The 16,719-nt window shown below is 32.8% G+C and overlaps 2 protein-coding genes across 2 annotated transcripts; both read left to right on the top strand.

The window, feature by feature from the left end:
* The first annotated feature begins 1,738 nt into the window (after positions 1-1,738).
* LOC126722960 (uncharacterized) lies at positions 1,739-4,958 on the top strand. Its single transcript, XM_050426124.1, has 9 exons — positions 1,739-2,231; positions 2,459-2,648; positions 2,977-3,110; positions 3,211-3,323; positions 3,528-3,774; positions 3,902-4,054; positions 4,152-4,231; positions 4,353-4,402; positions 4,640-4,958. The coding sequence occupies exons 1-9, from the start codon at positions 1,803-1,805 to the stop codon at positions 4,771-4,773; spliced, it is 1,530 nt and encodes a 509-aa protein (XP_050282081.1). The 5' UTR covers positions 1,739-1,802; the 3' UTR covers positions 4,774-4,958.
* A 7,826-nt stretch (positions 4,959-12,784) lies between these two features.
* Positions 12,785-16,498, top strand: LOC126722170 (uncharacterized). The gene is made up of 9 exons (XM_050425319.1): positions 12,785-13,210; positions 14,070-14,259; positions 14,362-14,495; positions 14,659-14,771; positions 15,228-15,474; positions 15,635-15,790; positions 15,906-15,985; positions 16,094-16,143; positions 16,365-16,498. Exons 1-9 carry the CDS (start codon positions 12,785-12,787, stop codon positions 16,496-16,498), a joined length of 1,530 nt encoding a protein of 509 aa, XP_050281276.1.
* Positions 16,499-16,719: the final 221 nt, after the last annotated feature.

The raw sequence follows: 16,719 nt of genomic DNA, 5'->3' as shown, positions 1-16,719 counted from the left end.
TTAAGGAATGATAACCCTTAGAACTTACTAAATTGAAATTAGCAATGACACCTTCAAAGAAATACTTCATGACATTTTGTTTGAAAAATAGAAAAGATAAAAGAGAAAATATTGCAAGAAGGTGACAAAGTCAATTTGCAAATTATAATAGATAACAAATACTTTGAATACAAAAAAAGAACAAAATTTAGCTACAAAATTAGTTGTAACTTAAGATTATGACATTACTCAATAAAATCTAATCGTTAAATTGTATGTTTTTTACGTTTTTAGTATACACGTTAAATTTTGTGTCAATCAAATATTATTTACTATATGATCTATAAGCTTATATTTAATGCATAATTTTAAACTACAAAAACTTGTAATTTAAACAATTTAGGACAAAATTTAGCTACAAAATTAATTCTAGCCTAAGGTTATAACCTTACTCAATATCTTTTTATTAAAGGTGAATTTTGACAAATCCGCCATTAGATTACATCTTCTTCTTATATCCTCCATGCTTACAAAATTTCTAAAAAATTAAAAATCAATAGCTATGTTATCAATAAATTATTTAAATTGCAAGTTTTTGTAGTTTAAAATTGTGCATAAAATATAAACTTATGGATTATATAGTAAATAATATCCGATTGATCCAAAATTTGACATGTATATTAAGAGCATAAGGAATATGCAATTCAACGATTAGATTTTCAAAATATGTAATGATATTTATTTTATTGAGTAAGGTTATAGTCTTAGACTACAACCAATTTTGTAGCTAAACTTTATCCAACAATTTATTGATGACATAGATGCTGTTTGGATTCAGCGTTTCCATTGAATCCTGCGTTGCATTTTTTTTTTTTTTTTTTTTTTTTTTTTTTTTTTGCTTTCACACGTTTCAGGGAGGAGACAAAATTTACTGTTCATGAGACAAATGTCACTGTTCACGCACTATTCCGGTACTGTTCACGTACTGTTCATAGGACCCAAAGCCACTTTATTCATAAAAAAATTAAAAATGGGTCCTACGGTACTATTCACACATTTAAAAATTATTTTGCTACAGTATTTTCAGTTTCAGCAAAAATAAGCTCAATCCAAATGGACCCATAGTTTTTAACTTTTAATTTTATAGAAATTTTGCAAACATGAAGAATATAAAAAAAATATGTTATCCAATAGTAGATTTGTCAAAATTCACCTCCAATAAAAAGATATTAAATAAGATTGTAACATAAGGATACAATCAATTTTGTAACTAAAATTTGTCCCAAAAAAATCTTGCAATAATTTTGGGATCAACATAAATTTAGTTGTATTAAAGTAGTTCTTTTCCACATAAATATATATGACACCGAGTTTTCCATTCAAGAAATGCGTGCGGTTCTCCTAGATATCATGGCCGTTAGAGCTCCAAGATCATTCCAGGCAGCTCTTTGGCTTCCATGTTTGTTTATTCTCTTGCTCTTCATTATGTTCACGTGTGCTTCATCACGAAGGAGACCGAAGCTCAGTGCACTACGAGGATACAATAAGGCAAAAAATAGTGTATACAGCCCATCTCTATTAATTGCATCTAACTCAAACAATGATTATCAAACATTCTATTATGACAAAACGCTTTATCACTTTAATGGTAGCCACACACACATAAATAAAAGTAGTATAAAAGTAGTATAAATAATGGTAGCCACACAAAAATCTCGCAATCATTTTAGGATCAACTCAAATTTAGTAGTATAAAAGTAGTTCTTTTTAACGTAAAATATAATATCAACAATTTCCCACTACGTGCGGTTCTCCCACATATCATGACCATTAGAGCTCCAAGATTATTCCAGGCAGCTCTATGGCTTCCATGTTTGCTTATTCTCTCGCTCTTCATTACATTCACTTGTGCTTTAGCACCAAGGAAACCGAGGCTCAGTGTGCTAGGAGGACACAATAAAGAAAGAAATAGAATATATAGCCCATCTCTAATTGCATCAGATTCAAACAATAATTATTATCAAACGTTCTATTATGACCAAACGCTCGATCACTTCAACTATCAGCCCGTAAGCTACACCACTTTCCAGCAAAGATATGTTGTGAATTTTAAGCATTGGCGTGGTGCCCGGACGGGTGCTCCCATATTTGCATATATGGGAGAGGAGTCTTCCCTGGATGATGATGTTGGTAGTATAGGATTCATGCCTGAGAATTCTCGCAGGTTTGGTGCTTTGGAGCTGTACATAGAGGTGAGTATAAACATATTCTCAATTGGAAAAAATTAACAGATGCTCTAAGTGCATTGGTTTAGGAAATATATGATTCCACTTCTGTTGATAATTATTTAATTATATAGAAATCATAACATTGTGCCTTCAAACATTTATTTTCTTTATTTGAACAAATTCACTTATGGCAATCCCATCATGGAACTGTATTAATCTAAAGTTGTGATTCATAACCATTTTTCTTGCAGCATCGCTACTATGGTAAATCTATCCCACATGGATTTACAGGAGAGGAATCATTGGAAAATGCTACCATTCGTGGGTACTTGAACTCAGCTCAAGCTATCGCAGATTATGCAGAAATAATTATTTACTTGAAGAAAAATTTATCAGCCGATTCCTCTCCAGTTATAGTCGTTGGAGGATCTTATGGTGGAAGTGAGTCTTATGAATATTAGAAATTAAATTTCACTCAAACTAAACTTCATATATTAATGTTTTCCCAGAGCTGCTCGTGTTAGCCAGAGAAGCAAAACTCTCGGGCCAAACTCAGATATGGAAGGGTGTTACCCCCCTTTCATTCAGCAGATTCTTAGGGATGATTTGATGTAATTTCTCTTGTTGTTTTTCTGCCTTGTGTCCTAGCTCTGTTCTAATTCAATTTCAGGTTGGAATGATATTTTTCCAAGTTTCAGCATCAAAAAAAAAATATATATATATATATATATATAAATTAATGTTTTCCACCTTTTTATTTGCCCAACAGTGCTTGCAGCATGGTTCCGCCTAAAGTATCCTCATATTGCAATGGGGGCATTAGCCTCTTCAGCACCTATTCTTTACTTTGATGACATTGTGCCACAAAATTCATATGATGTCGTTGTTACCAAGGACTTTCAGGTTAAAATCAATAGTTTATACTTTGAACCAGACCTTATATTTTGTGCTAAGAAACTTGTAGCTCAGTGTTATAGTCCGGTCTCCTTTATGGATATTGCAGGAGGTTAGTCGGAGCTGCTATGATACCGTGAAGCGTTCCTGGCCTGAGATCGATAGAGTAGCTGCTAAACCCAATGGTCTTTCCGAACTCAGCAAGAAATTCAAAACTTGCAAGTAATAATACTATAAGTTCTTCATTTGTCTTCATATATCCCATTTCTTTGTTAACCTTAAATTACAATTTATGGTGATTACTTGGAATATATTTTTGTTTTTCCAAGGAAAATGTTAGTACATTCATGATTAATTTACACGTAGTTCTCAACTATATTTCTCTTTCTTTGTCCTTTAACATTTTTTTTTTTTTTTTACCATTAGGCCAATCAAGAAGGCATCTGAATTAAAGGATTACTTAGAATATTTGTATTCAGTCGTGGCTCAATATGATAGTCCTCCAGACTATCCAGTGACTACTGTCTGCAAAGGTATCGACGGAGGAGCTAATGGAACCGACATTCTTGGCCGAATTTTCTCCGGAGTTATTGCTTATTACGGGGAAAGTAGAAAGTGTTATGATTTAAATGATTTCTTTTCAACAGATAAACTGAGTGCTTGGGATTGGCAGGTAATGCACATGCATTTATTAATTTTCTTTTTCTAATTTAATCAATTTCATTTACAAAATTATGGAATTCACAGCTACAAAAATTTCCAAACTTTATTCTAATTAAACCTCTTCATGGCCTTTGTAGACATGTAGCGAATTGGTCTCGCCGTTTGGGAGAGGCAACGAAACCATGTTTCAAGCATCACCATTTGATTACAATGAATATAAGGACTCCTGCATGAAGAAATTTGGAGTCGAACCTAGGCCCCATTGGGCCACTGCTTATTATGGTGGTCAAGTATGGCTACTCTCTCTCTCTCTCTGTTTGTTTATGTGTGTAAGTGATGTAAAAATAATGGACATGATTTCTTTTGTTTCTCAATGTAAAATTGCAGCATATAAAAATGATTCTCAAGAGGTTTGGTAGCAACATCATCTTCACCAATGGCCTCCGTGACCCTTATAGTAATTCAGGGTAACTTTTCAAAAATATATAATCTAGATTTTTTTATTGCAAAAATATTTATCCTTTTATGATATTTTGTCATATTTGGTATTTAGTTTCCTAATAATGATTTAATATGTGCTTATTTCAGGGTGTTGGAAAACATATCAGACACCATACTTGCCGTGTATACAAAAGAAGGTAATTCATAAAATCATAATAATTTATGCAATAAATATTTCCACACTTATTAACGTACTATCTAAACGCATTGAGTCTACAATTTCACATTCGATATCCATATTTAAAATGTGAAAGGGATAATATGTACAAAAATGAATGTGATATTAACAGTTCCATTGAACTTTTGGACCCCAAAAAAATATCAATGGCCTTTATTGAGGAACAAGTTTACTAGTTTAAAGTTGATTTCTGCAGGGTCTCATTGCCTTGACATAGTGCCTGCAACGGCAGACGACCCAAAGTGGCTTACCGCACAACGAAATAAAACAGTCAAGGTAATCAAATGGTGGTTTCACAAGTACTACAATGATTTGCGTGGGTTTGCATAGAAGTTCACACATAATGGTATTCATATGAATTATGAAGTTGACACAAAAAATCAGATTCTGCTTTTAGTGTGGACCAAAGATTAACCGCAGCATTACAGACTTGTGTAATGAAGACAAGATTTTTTTTTTTTTTTTTTTTTTAGAAACCAATGAAGACAAGATTTAAATGCGTATTTAGAGTAAAAATAAAAGGGTGTATTATGTCTCTCTCTCTCTCTCAAAATAAAGAACTGACTAGTAGTAGGATTTAGTTAGATTAATTAGAAAAGTCTTTTATCATACCCCAAGAAATTTAGGGTCAGTTTGTTACTGTTGTTTAAACAACAGTTTTAAGTGTTTAAATTACATTATACGTATTTTTACACACTTTTTTACTCACACGTATTTTTAAAAAATACAAACAACGTTACTAGAAATCTCTTACCAAACGGACCCTTAAGTTTCAAATCCCGTTTACATAAAAAAATCAATTGGTGTCTCAACCTAATGATAAGAGCAATCATCGTATAGTAGATGCTAACTATAAGTTGGAATTCTATCCTATCTTAAAATTTTCAACAAAAAAAAATAAAAATAAAATAAAATAAAATGAGAGAGAGAGAGAGTAGTAAATAGGTTTTTTTTTTTTTTTTTTTTTTTGGTAATACCAGATAAACATTCAATAACCAAAAGGAAAGAGTACAGCAGGCCAAACGTCTCACAAAGAAAAAACAAAAATACAACCAAAAGCAAAGAGTCCAAAAGTCCACTTGACTCACAAAGAGATAGTAATGTACAGGAAAACAGATGGTAATGTAAGCTAAAACTATTACACGAGAGAGAACTAGTCTAGGGACACAAATAGGTTAATAATCTATGGTTGAAGCCATTGCCTAAGAAAGCGCCTGTGGTCCTTTGACTCGTTTTGTTCATTTCTTCAAATATTTTGGTCTCTCTACCCCTCTTTTAGGTTTCAATGAACTCAACTGGTAAGGTTTATTAACATCAAATAAGAGGTACTTGATTTGATCATCATCTTCACCAAAAACCAATTAACATTTTGGTCTTATGATAAAAAGCAATCATCATTAAAAACTATCTCTCAAAAAAAAGTTAAAAAAAAATAAATGAAAATAAATTCAAAGTAGTATTGGTTTCAAAAAATATATATATTAGCATTGAATTTTCCATTGGATGAAAGCCTCTTAGGTTGTGTTTGCCATTGGCTTAAAAAGCCAACATTTTTTTACTATTTAACTTATTTTTGCCACTATTTAACTTATTTTTGGTATTATTCATGAGTTTTATTGCACTTTTTGATATTATTCATGAGTCTCACTGTACAATTTCAACTACCTTTTAGCTTTATCTTCAGTACTTTCAGTAAAAAGTTTTAATTTCAATTAAATAAGTTGTTTCCAAATGATCACTTAGATTACTTTAAGTTAGAGGTTCACTTTTTAGATAAATAATAACTTTCAAAAGACGATGCAATATCAAATTACCAATATAATAAATGTTTCTATATAAATAAAAAAATATGTAAAAAATGTTTGGGAATAATGTTTTGACTAGCACCAATGGTAAACCTAGTTTAAAACAACTAACAACTTGTTGTCTAGGTATTAGCAGACTCAGGAATTTATTCTAAGGGGACCAAGCTAAATATAACAAATTCTTAAATAAATAAAAAATATTATTGTATAAATTAACTTTAACTCAACAAAGTTATGGTTTATGTTCTTTCATGGTACTAAATTATTATGCATCATTTGTGGATGGTTTCTCCCATTAAATTACTCACTTTAAAACTAATCACACATACTACTAATATAAATATATAATAAACAAACATATATCAATAATATAATTTTCTTCTAAAAAAAATAACATAATTTAATTACAAAAATCATTATCAAGAAAACAAAAATTCAACCAACTGGTAAACGGTTGTGGTGGGCCTTTTGTGATTTTGGGCTGGACTGCCTCTTGCTGCACTGGGCCCGAGTGTTTTGGATAAGATAGTTGGGACCGGTCCAATTGCAACTCACCTTGGTCCGGCTTGTGCACAAACTATGCCCCGTTTGCCGTAACCTTAGTCACATGCCTATGGCAAGCGAAGTTGCTACAGAAGAGTTATGGCAAATAGATGCAATAAAACAATGGTAAAAGAAATACGTTAATGTTAGGCGAAACAAGCAAGGGATCCTTAATTAAAACAGAGAAAAAGAACACATTATGGGTGAAGTTGCAAAGATGAAATAAGAAACAATAGCAATAAGTGGTAAAATCAAAGAATGAAAGATCAGTTTGCTACGTTCAATTGTATTACGAGGCTAAGGCCAAGGAGAAAACCACTTCCTCAACGTGGGTAACCTCACAGGATGATCCTGCTATAGAAATTATCCACTTTGAGGGAATGAGCCCGAATGGCTTGTGCCCAAACGTGTTCTTCCCTTAACAAAGGGTAGGCCTTTAAAGGGAGAGAAGAGATTAGCCTATTAGTGCATGCCTGCCATTTTATACTCCCTATTTCTTTTCTTTCTCTTTTCTCTGCGTTTTGTTACCTTGATTCTTTCCCACTCTTTTCTTTCTTTCTTAATGCTTGCTTGTGTGGTGTAATGGTGACGGTGGTACTATGATTCTCTTCTAGAGCTTACTATGGTTGTGATGATGTTATTGTGCATAGTAAGGACCCTTTATATACTGCCTATCGTGACTGATTTTACCATTTTAGCCTTTAACCACTTTTGTCTAGTTTAGAGTATTCCTCCCAACCACCCACTGGTTTGTCAGCTATCTAGCCACCACCACTTACCTGTGCTGGCTGTGCCACTCCCCATTACCAGACAAAGAAGACTATTTTGTTTGCTTGCACACTGTCACATTCTTATCCATCATAGTGTGGGTATTCTCTCTTACTATCCCTTATGACATGCACCTAGTGGTTCCAACTCATTCTTATTTTGGGTGGTATGCCATCCCAGCAAGACATCACCCCCAAAAGAATATGAGTAGGAACCCCAAAATAGGCTTTCCCTTCTCCTCACCTCCAGACCATACCCTTTCTTACCTCTGGCCCATGACCCACCACTCCTGTATTGGCAGAGTACATGTTGGTAGTGCTTAGGCCTTGCGTGTGCTCCACTTCCTATGTACGTTGAAAGCTTGTCTGCTACTCACGCGTTTGCCACGGTCTAAAGGCTCATTTGTGCATTCTGCCGCTTATTCTTGACCTCTTATGGCGTGAACTATTTTCTGATTTTCCCTCATTTATTGGCTTCTTTCAAGGGTCAGGCCTTGTTTGATTGTAGATTTTCCTCTATTCAATCCATTCTTTGCTCCTTCCATGGTCTTCTTGTCATTCCTGTCATACCACTCTGTTATTCTTGCCGTGGTGGTATTTGACTCGTGCTTGCTAGGCCTCTTTGGGCTTGCTGCCTGTTCTTCTCTCAATGACTCAATATGGTCATTGGACTTATACTCATGCCACTTTGGGCTTTCTTGACCCATTACATTACTTGTGGGCTCCTTTGTCTCACTTCTTTCTTCTTGGGCATCCTTGGCCCATTTGCTTTCCTTGGACATCCTTAACCCATTTTCTAATTCTGCACTCACATGGACTTTTACTAACTCTTTTGGACTTCCCTGGCCTAATTACCTTGTCTTTCATCCTTGAGGCTCATGGGCTTTCCATCAACCCCTTACTTCCTTACTTCATTATCTCGGGCTTATTGTGGCCCATTCTTACTTTTCTACATCACATAATGCCCATGGGTTTACTACTTCTCTCTCTGGGCTCCTTTAGGCCCATTTGCTTTCCTCAAGGCCCATTTATTTACTTTATGGTCCTATAATCCATTGTTCCTGCCATTCGGACTTAATGGTTTTTCTATTAATCTACTAACTCTATTCTACTCATATTGTTGGGCTTCTTCCTAATATAGGGCTTCCAAAACAAGCATCAACAATTAATGGTAAACCATTTAAATATAATATAAAATTACAACATAAATAGTAGAATAGAAAAGTGTAAGCTATAAAAAGTCGCTAATTTAGATATAAAACAAATAATAAGCATAATGGATATAAATTATAATGTTTGCCAGTCATTGATTGGAAGCTATATTGGAGTAGAGAGAATCCGACGAAAGTGAGACGACGACGGCGTAAGGGGATTTATTGGAGTAGAAGATATAATGGGTCAAACTGTCCAAAGATGGGTTAATTGATGCTTTTTTTTTTTTTTTTTTTTTTTTTGACTGCTTTGTATCAATTGATTTTTGGCGAAAATGTACTTTTGGTCCCTACATTTTGGGCCTATTCACAATTTGGTCCCTAAATTGATTTAGCTCCTAGATCAGTCCCTGATTTTTAAAAATCATTTTTAAAATAGTCCCTGCCGTCAACCCAGTGACAAAAAATTCTGAGGTGGCAAACGGAATGTACTGTTTGCTGACGTGGCTAATAAAATAATAATTAAAAAATATAATTAAAATTTTTTAAATGCCATGTCAGCATTTTCTAAATTAAAAAAAGCCACGTTAGTTTAATTAAAAAAATAAAAATAATTTATATTTTTCAATTTCAATTTAATTCAAACTAAATTAAAACAAAAACAAAAACAAACTTTTAAATTTGATTTTATTTTTATTATTATTATTGCTTTCATTATTGTTTAGCTAAGAACACATTAACTTGTTCTTCAAAATCCAAAAACCCAGAACAAGCGCACAATCAAACCCAAAACAATGCAATATTTCATACAAAATCCCTATCCTCCACCAAAACCTCCAGAACATGAAAAATTCATCAAACCCAAACCAAAACCAACATGAGAAAACCAACCCAGAAAAATCATCAAACCTCTAACCCAGAACTTCATCAAACAACACCCCGCCGATCAACAACACCAAATCCGCCATCAACAACACCAAATCCACCATCAACAAACCCAAATCCACCATCAACTCGCCATCAACAGCACCAAATCCACCTAGTCAAAGCCCAATCCGAGTCACAGTCCACTAAACAGTACAAAAACGACCACCAATCGCCACCCTAATCAAACCTAGAAAACTCAACCCTCTCCAACAAAAACGACCACCCCGACCACCGATCTCCACCCCGACCAAACCCAGAAAAACCCAGACCTCTCCAACAAAAACGACCACCCGACCACCGATCTCCACCCCGACCAAACCCAGAAAAACTCAGCCCTCTCCAACAAAAACGACCACCCTGACCACCGATCTCCACCCCGACCAAACCCAGAAAAACCCAGCCCTCTCCAACCAAACTCAGCCATCTCCATCTCCAACCAAACCCATAATCCAAGACCCATGGATTACCGATCTCCACCTCCATTACCGGCCACCCCACGGAAAACTAGAAAAACCCAAAGATTAGAGAGTCAGGTTTAGAGAGAGAGAGAGGGATTGAAAGCTTGAACAAAGAAAGATACAAACAAATATACGCACCATGAGATAGAGAAATAGAGGATCTGAAAAAAAAAATAAGGAAAAGAAAAGAAGAAAGATACAGACACAATCACACAAACACTCACCATATTTATTTATTAAGTTATTTTTATTTTGATTTTTCTTTTTTTAGTTTATCTTAAAAGAAAGAAGAAAATGAAATAGATACAAACACAAACACAGACATGCCAGCCTAGAATGAGAAGGGGTGTTAACTTAATGTTTGTTTGTTAAGAAAGTTCAAGAAAAATTGAAACTATAAATTGTTTTCTCAATATTTAAAATTGAAAAAAGGTTTTTTTTTTTTGAATTTTTTTTGAATTTTTTCAATTTAATTATTTTTATTTTTTTATTAATTAAAATGCTGACTTGTCATTTTTAAAAGCAAAATAAATTTTTTTAATATTATTTTATTTGCCACGTCAGCGATTAACATGCCACCTATGCACTCCGTTTGCCACATCAGCTTATTCCATAACCGGGTTGACGGCAAGGACTATTTTAAAAACGATTTTTAAAAATCAGGAACTAACCTAGGAGCTAAATCAATTTAGGGACCAAATTGAGAATAGGCCCAAAATGTAGGAACTAAAAGTGCATTTTCGCCTTGATTTTTTAAACTCAAATTTTACTCGGAGACTAAACCAATAATACATTTTTCCTAAAAATTCTAGGGGGGCCAGTTATTCAATTTACATATAATATATCATTTTTTTTAGTCTATATTTTATAACTGAAATTTTTCAAAAAGCCAGGGGCCATGGCCCCCCAACTTTGCTTATGCATCTAAAATTTGTTGTGAAAATGTAACAAACATAGTATTATTCTAAAGTATTTGTACATTCAATGTGTTTGCCATAATACTAGACACGTGGCATCTATAATTAAAATTTTGAATGAAATAAATGCATTTATTTAGTATGGTATTTAAGATCATTTTTTATTATTATTTATGACCACTAATTCTTAATTTGTTATTTATCTACTTATTTTCCTAATCATTCCCCTTCTAAGATTATTCTCCTAATTTGTTATTTAATTTTCAAAAGCTAAAAGTATTTTGTTCTAAAAAAAGTAATTTGTTGAAATATGTGTAATCTAATTATCTATTAGATATTATTGGGTTTATTAAAAAACTTATTTTGGAACCATAATTAAATACATCACAATTAGAAAGAAGCCTAGAAGTCATTTTTTTTCCCTTTCTCGACATATAAAATTAAAATTGTACACATATAGTACTAAAATGTATACAATATTCTCCTAACTTTTAGCTTTTGATTTTTTTTTTTTTTTTTTTACACAAACGTGTGTGTATCTATTTTTTCCTTTTGCTTTTATATCAGATCATTATTTTAGCAATTACAATAACATTTACTTCAATTATCTACATGTATAATATTTCATCATCTTCTCCAACCTTTCATCTTCCTCATCCCCCTTTTTTTTAGATATAAATATGTTCTCTCTTTATCCCTCTTATAACCGACAAACTTAGGAATTTTGATGACAAGTTTGTTTCATAGTTGCATTTTTGTTTTTGTTCTCTCTCTCTCTCTCTCTCTGTGTGAGGTATAGAGAGCTAAAGAGAGGTAGAGGGGTAGAGAGGTGTTGAGGGGTAGAGAGGTGTTGAGGTGTTGAGGGGTAGAGGTGTAGAGAGGTACAAAGGGAGAGTGGTTTAGAGAGGTGTGTAGAGGTGTAGAGGTAGAGGTACCTTTAATAGTAGATATAAAAAACAAACATGTAGTGAAAAAATAAAAATAAAAATTCCCACTGCAAATACTAAGCATGTAAATTTTAAGAGAGATAAAAAGCATATATATACATATATATAAAAAATTATTGGAATATATATACATTTTAAGCCATGAAAGCAAATTTAAACCCTTGAACATTTATGTTGGAAACATTAAAAAAAAAATTATTTTGAGTGAAACGTTATTGGTTTTTCTTTTATTTTCAAGGTGGTGATAATACAATTCATACTACAATACTCCTTTAGGTTGTGTTTTCTTTTTCTTTTTTTATTCTTTTTTGCCAAAGCTTTAGATTTATAAAGTAAAGTCCTATTGCATATATATATATATATATATATCAAAAGCGATTGCTATTATATATAGAAATTCTAAAATTGTCACAAATTTTACTATAAATAATTTACAAATTGACATGACAACTAATATAATGAAAGCCATATTAACAAAAGAAAAAAATAATTTTCTAAATTACTATTTTTTATTAGTACACCAAAGCAAAATGCCTGCACTTCTTTTAGAACCAAATATAGAAATCCTTCGTTACATTTTGTTTATAAATGTAAAAGAGATAAATTAATACTGCAAGAACATGACAAAGTCAAGAATCATTACAGATAACATACTTTGAATACAAAAAAAAAAAAAAAAAAAAAAAAAAAAAAAAAAAAAAAAAAAAAACTGCAATTTTTTTGGGACCAACTCAAATTTAGTTGTATAGAAGTAGTTCCTTTCCATTTAAAAAATAATACCGAGTTTCCCATTCAAGAACTGTGTGCATTTCTCCCACATATTATAATGGCCATTAGAGCTCCAAGGTCATTCCAGGCAACTCTATGGCTTCCATGTTTGTTTATTCTTTTACTCTTCGTTACGTTCACTTGTGCTTCACAACCAGGGAGACCAAGGCTTGGTGTGCGACGAGGATACAACAATAGGGCACAAAATAGTCACAGCCAATCTCTAACTGCAACTAGATCAAAAAATGATTATCAAACGTTCTATTATGACCAACCGCTCGATCACTTTAATTATCAGCCCGAAAGCTATACCACATTCCGGCAAAGATATATCGTGAATTTTACACATTGGGGTGGCGCGAAGAAGGCTGCTCCCATATTCGTATATCTCGGAGGGGAGTCTTCTTCAGACGATGATGTTGGTTCTACAGGATTCATGGTGGATAATGCTCGCAGGTTTGGTGGTTTGGAGGTGTATGCAGAGGTGAGTATAAGCATATTGTTAGTTATTAATTGGGTAAACTTGATTTTTATAGTTTTGTGTGTATAAACTTTCTTTAAAATAAATAAATAACGTCATTGATTTGCTTCTTAATGTCTCCAAAACAAAGAAAATTATGGCCACATCACAAAAAAAAAAAAAAAAAAAATTGCCTTTTTATATCTACATTTTGAATTGAAAATAAATAAATAACCTCATTGTTTGCACACCGAATAAGAAAATGTTCTGATATGAATTGAATATATATATAGTAATTATACAAATTTATATAATTTATGAGAAATTTTTTTTTTTTGAGAATCAATTTATGAGAAATTAAAATCGCTTGAAGAATAATAAGATTGCTAGAATGCTCTTAGAATATCCAATTGTAATATACTGTTTTGATACATACTATAAGATATATATGAATATATTGTTGATGGAACTCGAACACAAATTTCTTATTCCAGAACAAGAGACTATACTGTTACAAGCGTTAATATAATTGCAAAAATATTCAACAAGCTCGGATAATCTTGAATTTAGAATAAATTATGTTTTAAAAGTTAATTACTGAACAATGTTTACTCGATATGGGAATAACAAGATTGCTACAAGCCTATATAGCATAGAGATTGAATTTCTATCTTTACTTGGTTCAATCACTAGATTCACTACATTAAATATATGATTCCACTACTGTTGGTAATTAATTAATTATATAGAAATTTAACATTGTTCATTTATTGACCTCCAAATTGTTTTCCTTTTTGTTTAACCTTTATTGGAACAAATTCACTGGTGGCATCATGAAAGAAATATATTCTAAAGTTGTTGGTCCTAACTATTTTTCGTGCAGCATCGCTTCTATGGACAATCAATCCCGCATGGATTTACAAGAGAAGGAGCATTGAAAAATGCTACCATTCGCGGCTACTGTAGCTCAAATCAAGCTCTAGCAGATTATGCAGAATTAATTGTAAGCTTGAAGAAAAATTTATCAGCCGATTCCTCTCCAGTTTTAGTAGCTGGAGGATCTTATAGTGGAGGTAAGTCTTATGAATATTAGAAATTAAATCCCACTCAAACTATAAACTTCATATATTAATCTCACTTCCTAATGTTTTCCACTTTTTTTTTTTTCCCAACAGAACTTGCAGCATGGTTCCGCCTGAAGTATCCTCATATTGCAATGGGGGCATTAGCCTCTTCAGCACCCATTCTTTACTTCGATGACCTTGTGCCACCAAATTCATATTATGTTGTTGTTACCCAGGACTTTCAGGTTAAAATCAATAGTTTATATATACTCTATTTTTTCACAAAGCCTATAGCTCAGTGACATAGTCTGGTCGTGTTTTTTTAAACAGAACTACGGTTCAAATCCCCCCTCCTTCACTTGTAATGATTGAAAATTTGAAACTGAATTTGTATTACGGATAATGCAGGAGGCTAGTTGGAGCTGCTATGAAACCGTAAAGAGTTCATGGTCTGAGATTGATAGAGTTGCTGCAAAACCCAATGGTCTTTCCGAACTCAGCAAGAAATTCAAAACTTGCAAGTAATAATACTGAGTTCTTCATTGTCTCCATATCCCATTTCTTTGTTAACTTTAGATTAAAATGTATGGTGACTCATTGGACTGTATTTTTGTTTTTCCAAGGAAAATGCTGGTACATTCATCTTATACAATTACATTAGCAGCTCCAACTAGCCTCCTGCATTATTCATAATACATTCATCACATACAATTATGTATGTTGGTAAATTCATAATATACAATTACGTATGTTGGTACATTCATCTTATACAATTATATTAACGGCTCCAACTAGCCTCCTGCATTATCCATGATACATTCATCACATACAATTATGTATGTTGGTACATTCATATTATACAATTATGTATGTTGGTACATTCATAATATACAATTATGTTGGTACATTCATCTTACACATAGTTTTCAACTATATAGCTCTTTCTTTGTCCTATATAACATTTTTTTCCCCATTAGGCCATTGAAGAAGGCATCCGAGTTAAAGGATTACTTGAACAGTCTGTATTCAGTCGCGGCTCAATATGATAGTCCTCCAGACTATCCAGTGGACACTGTCTGCAGAGGTATTGACGGAGGAGCTAATGGAACCGACATTCTTGGCCGAATTTTCTCAGGAGTTGTTGCTTATTACGAGAAAAGTAGAAAGTGCTATGATTTAGGTGAATTCTTTTCATCAGAAACACTGGATGGTTGGGACTGGCAGGTAATGCATATGAAATTTTTATCAATTTTCTTTTTCTTAATTACATAGTCATTTTAATTTTGTGGTCATTTTACTTTACAAAATTAAATCATGGAATTCATACAGCTTCAACAATTACAGAACGTTATTTTGATTAGACCTCTCTCCTTGGCCTTTGTAGACATGTAATGAAGAGGTTACAATAATTGGATGTGGCCCAAATGAAACCATGTTTCCTGAAATATCATATGATTACAAAGATTATAAGGACTACTGCGTGGACAAATTTGGAGTCGAACCTGCGCCCCATTGGGTCACAACTTATTATGGTGGTGAAGTATGGCTACTCTCTCTCTCTCTCTCTCTCTCTCTCTCTGTGTAAGTGATTTAAAAATGACGTAAATGAATTTTTTTTTTTTTTTTTTTTTTGGTTTCTCAATGTAAAATTGCAGCATATAAAAAGGGTTCTCCACAAGTTTGGTAGCAACATCATCTTCACCAATGGCCTCCGTGACCCATATAGTAGTGCAGGGTAACTTTTCAAAAATATATAATCTAGATTTTTTTTTTTTTTTTTTGTGGGGGCAAAAATATTGATCCTTTTATTTAGTTAGAATGATTTAATATGTTCTTATTTCAGGATATTGGAAGACATATCAGACACCCTAGTTGCCTTGACTACAAAAAATGGTAAATTCATAATATACACTCCGAACACATTGCATTCACAATTTCAAATGCGATGTCCATATTTAAAATGTGAAAGGAATAATGTGTATGGATGTGAGATTGTCATTGTCATATTAGTTCCATTGAATTTTTGTGACCCCAAAAAATATCAAAATAATTATCTTTAATTTGCTGGCCTTTATTGAGGAACAACTTTACTAATATAAAGTTAATTTCTGCAGGTTCTCATTGCCTTGATATATTGAACGCAAGTGAAGACGACCCAGATTGGTTGGTCGACCAGCGACTAAAAATAACCAAGATAATAGAACAGTGGTTTAACAAGTACTACGAAGATTTGCGTAAGTTTGGATAGAAGTGTAGTCATGGATCAATTGTGAAGTTGACACCAAAAATAAGATTCTGCTTTTAGTGTAGCGCAAAGCCAAACCGCAGAATGTAGACTAGTGTAACGTAGACAAGTTTTGTTTTGTTTTTTTTTTTTTTTTTTTATATGAAATATTGAAGACAAGATTTAAATTTGTATTATTTTAATATATTAAGAGAATTCAAAAAGTTAGTTATGTCTTTAAAAAA

This window comes from Quercus robur, chromosome 4 (genome assembly GCF_932294415.1).
Source record: "Quercus robur chromosome 4, dhQueRobu3.1, whole genome shotgun sequence".
NCBI lineage: Eukaryota > Viridiplantae > Streptophyta > Magnoliopsida > Fagales > Fagaceae > Quercus > Quercus robur.
This window is presented reverse-complemented; position numbering and strand designations above follow the sequence as displayed.

What these genes read in the sequence shown, in the direction of transcription:
- LOC126722960 (XM_050426124.1), top strand. Translation starts at nt 1,803, where the DNA reads ATGACCATTAGAGCTCCAAGATTATTCCAGGCAGCTCTATGGCTTCCA. An exon ending in TGGAGGATCTTATGGTGGAA is followed by an intron (nt 2,649 to 2,976) that starts GTGAGTCTTATG and finishes TTTGCCCAACAG; the next exon opens with TGCTTGCAGCATGGTTCCGC. An exon ending in TTGTTACCAAGGACTTTCAG is followed by an intron (nt 3,111 to 3,210) that starts GTTAAAATCAAT and finishes TGGATATTGCAG; the next exon opens with GAGGTTAGTCGGAGCTGCTA.
- LOC126722170 (XM_050425319.1), top strand. Translation starts at nt 12,785, where the DNA reads ATGGCCATTAGAGCTCCAAGGTCATTCCAGGCAACTCTATGGCTTCCA. An exon ending in TTGTTACCCAGGACTTTCAG is followed by an intron (nt 14,496 to 14,658) that starts GTTAAAATCAAT and finishes CGGATAATGCAG; the next exon opens with GAGGCTAGTTGGAGCTGCTA. An exon ending in CAACTTATTATGGTGGTGAA is followed by an intron (nt 15,791 to 15,905) that starts GTATGGCTACTC and finishes GTAAAATTGCAG; the next exon opens with CATATAAAAAGGGTTCTCCA.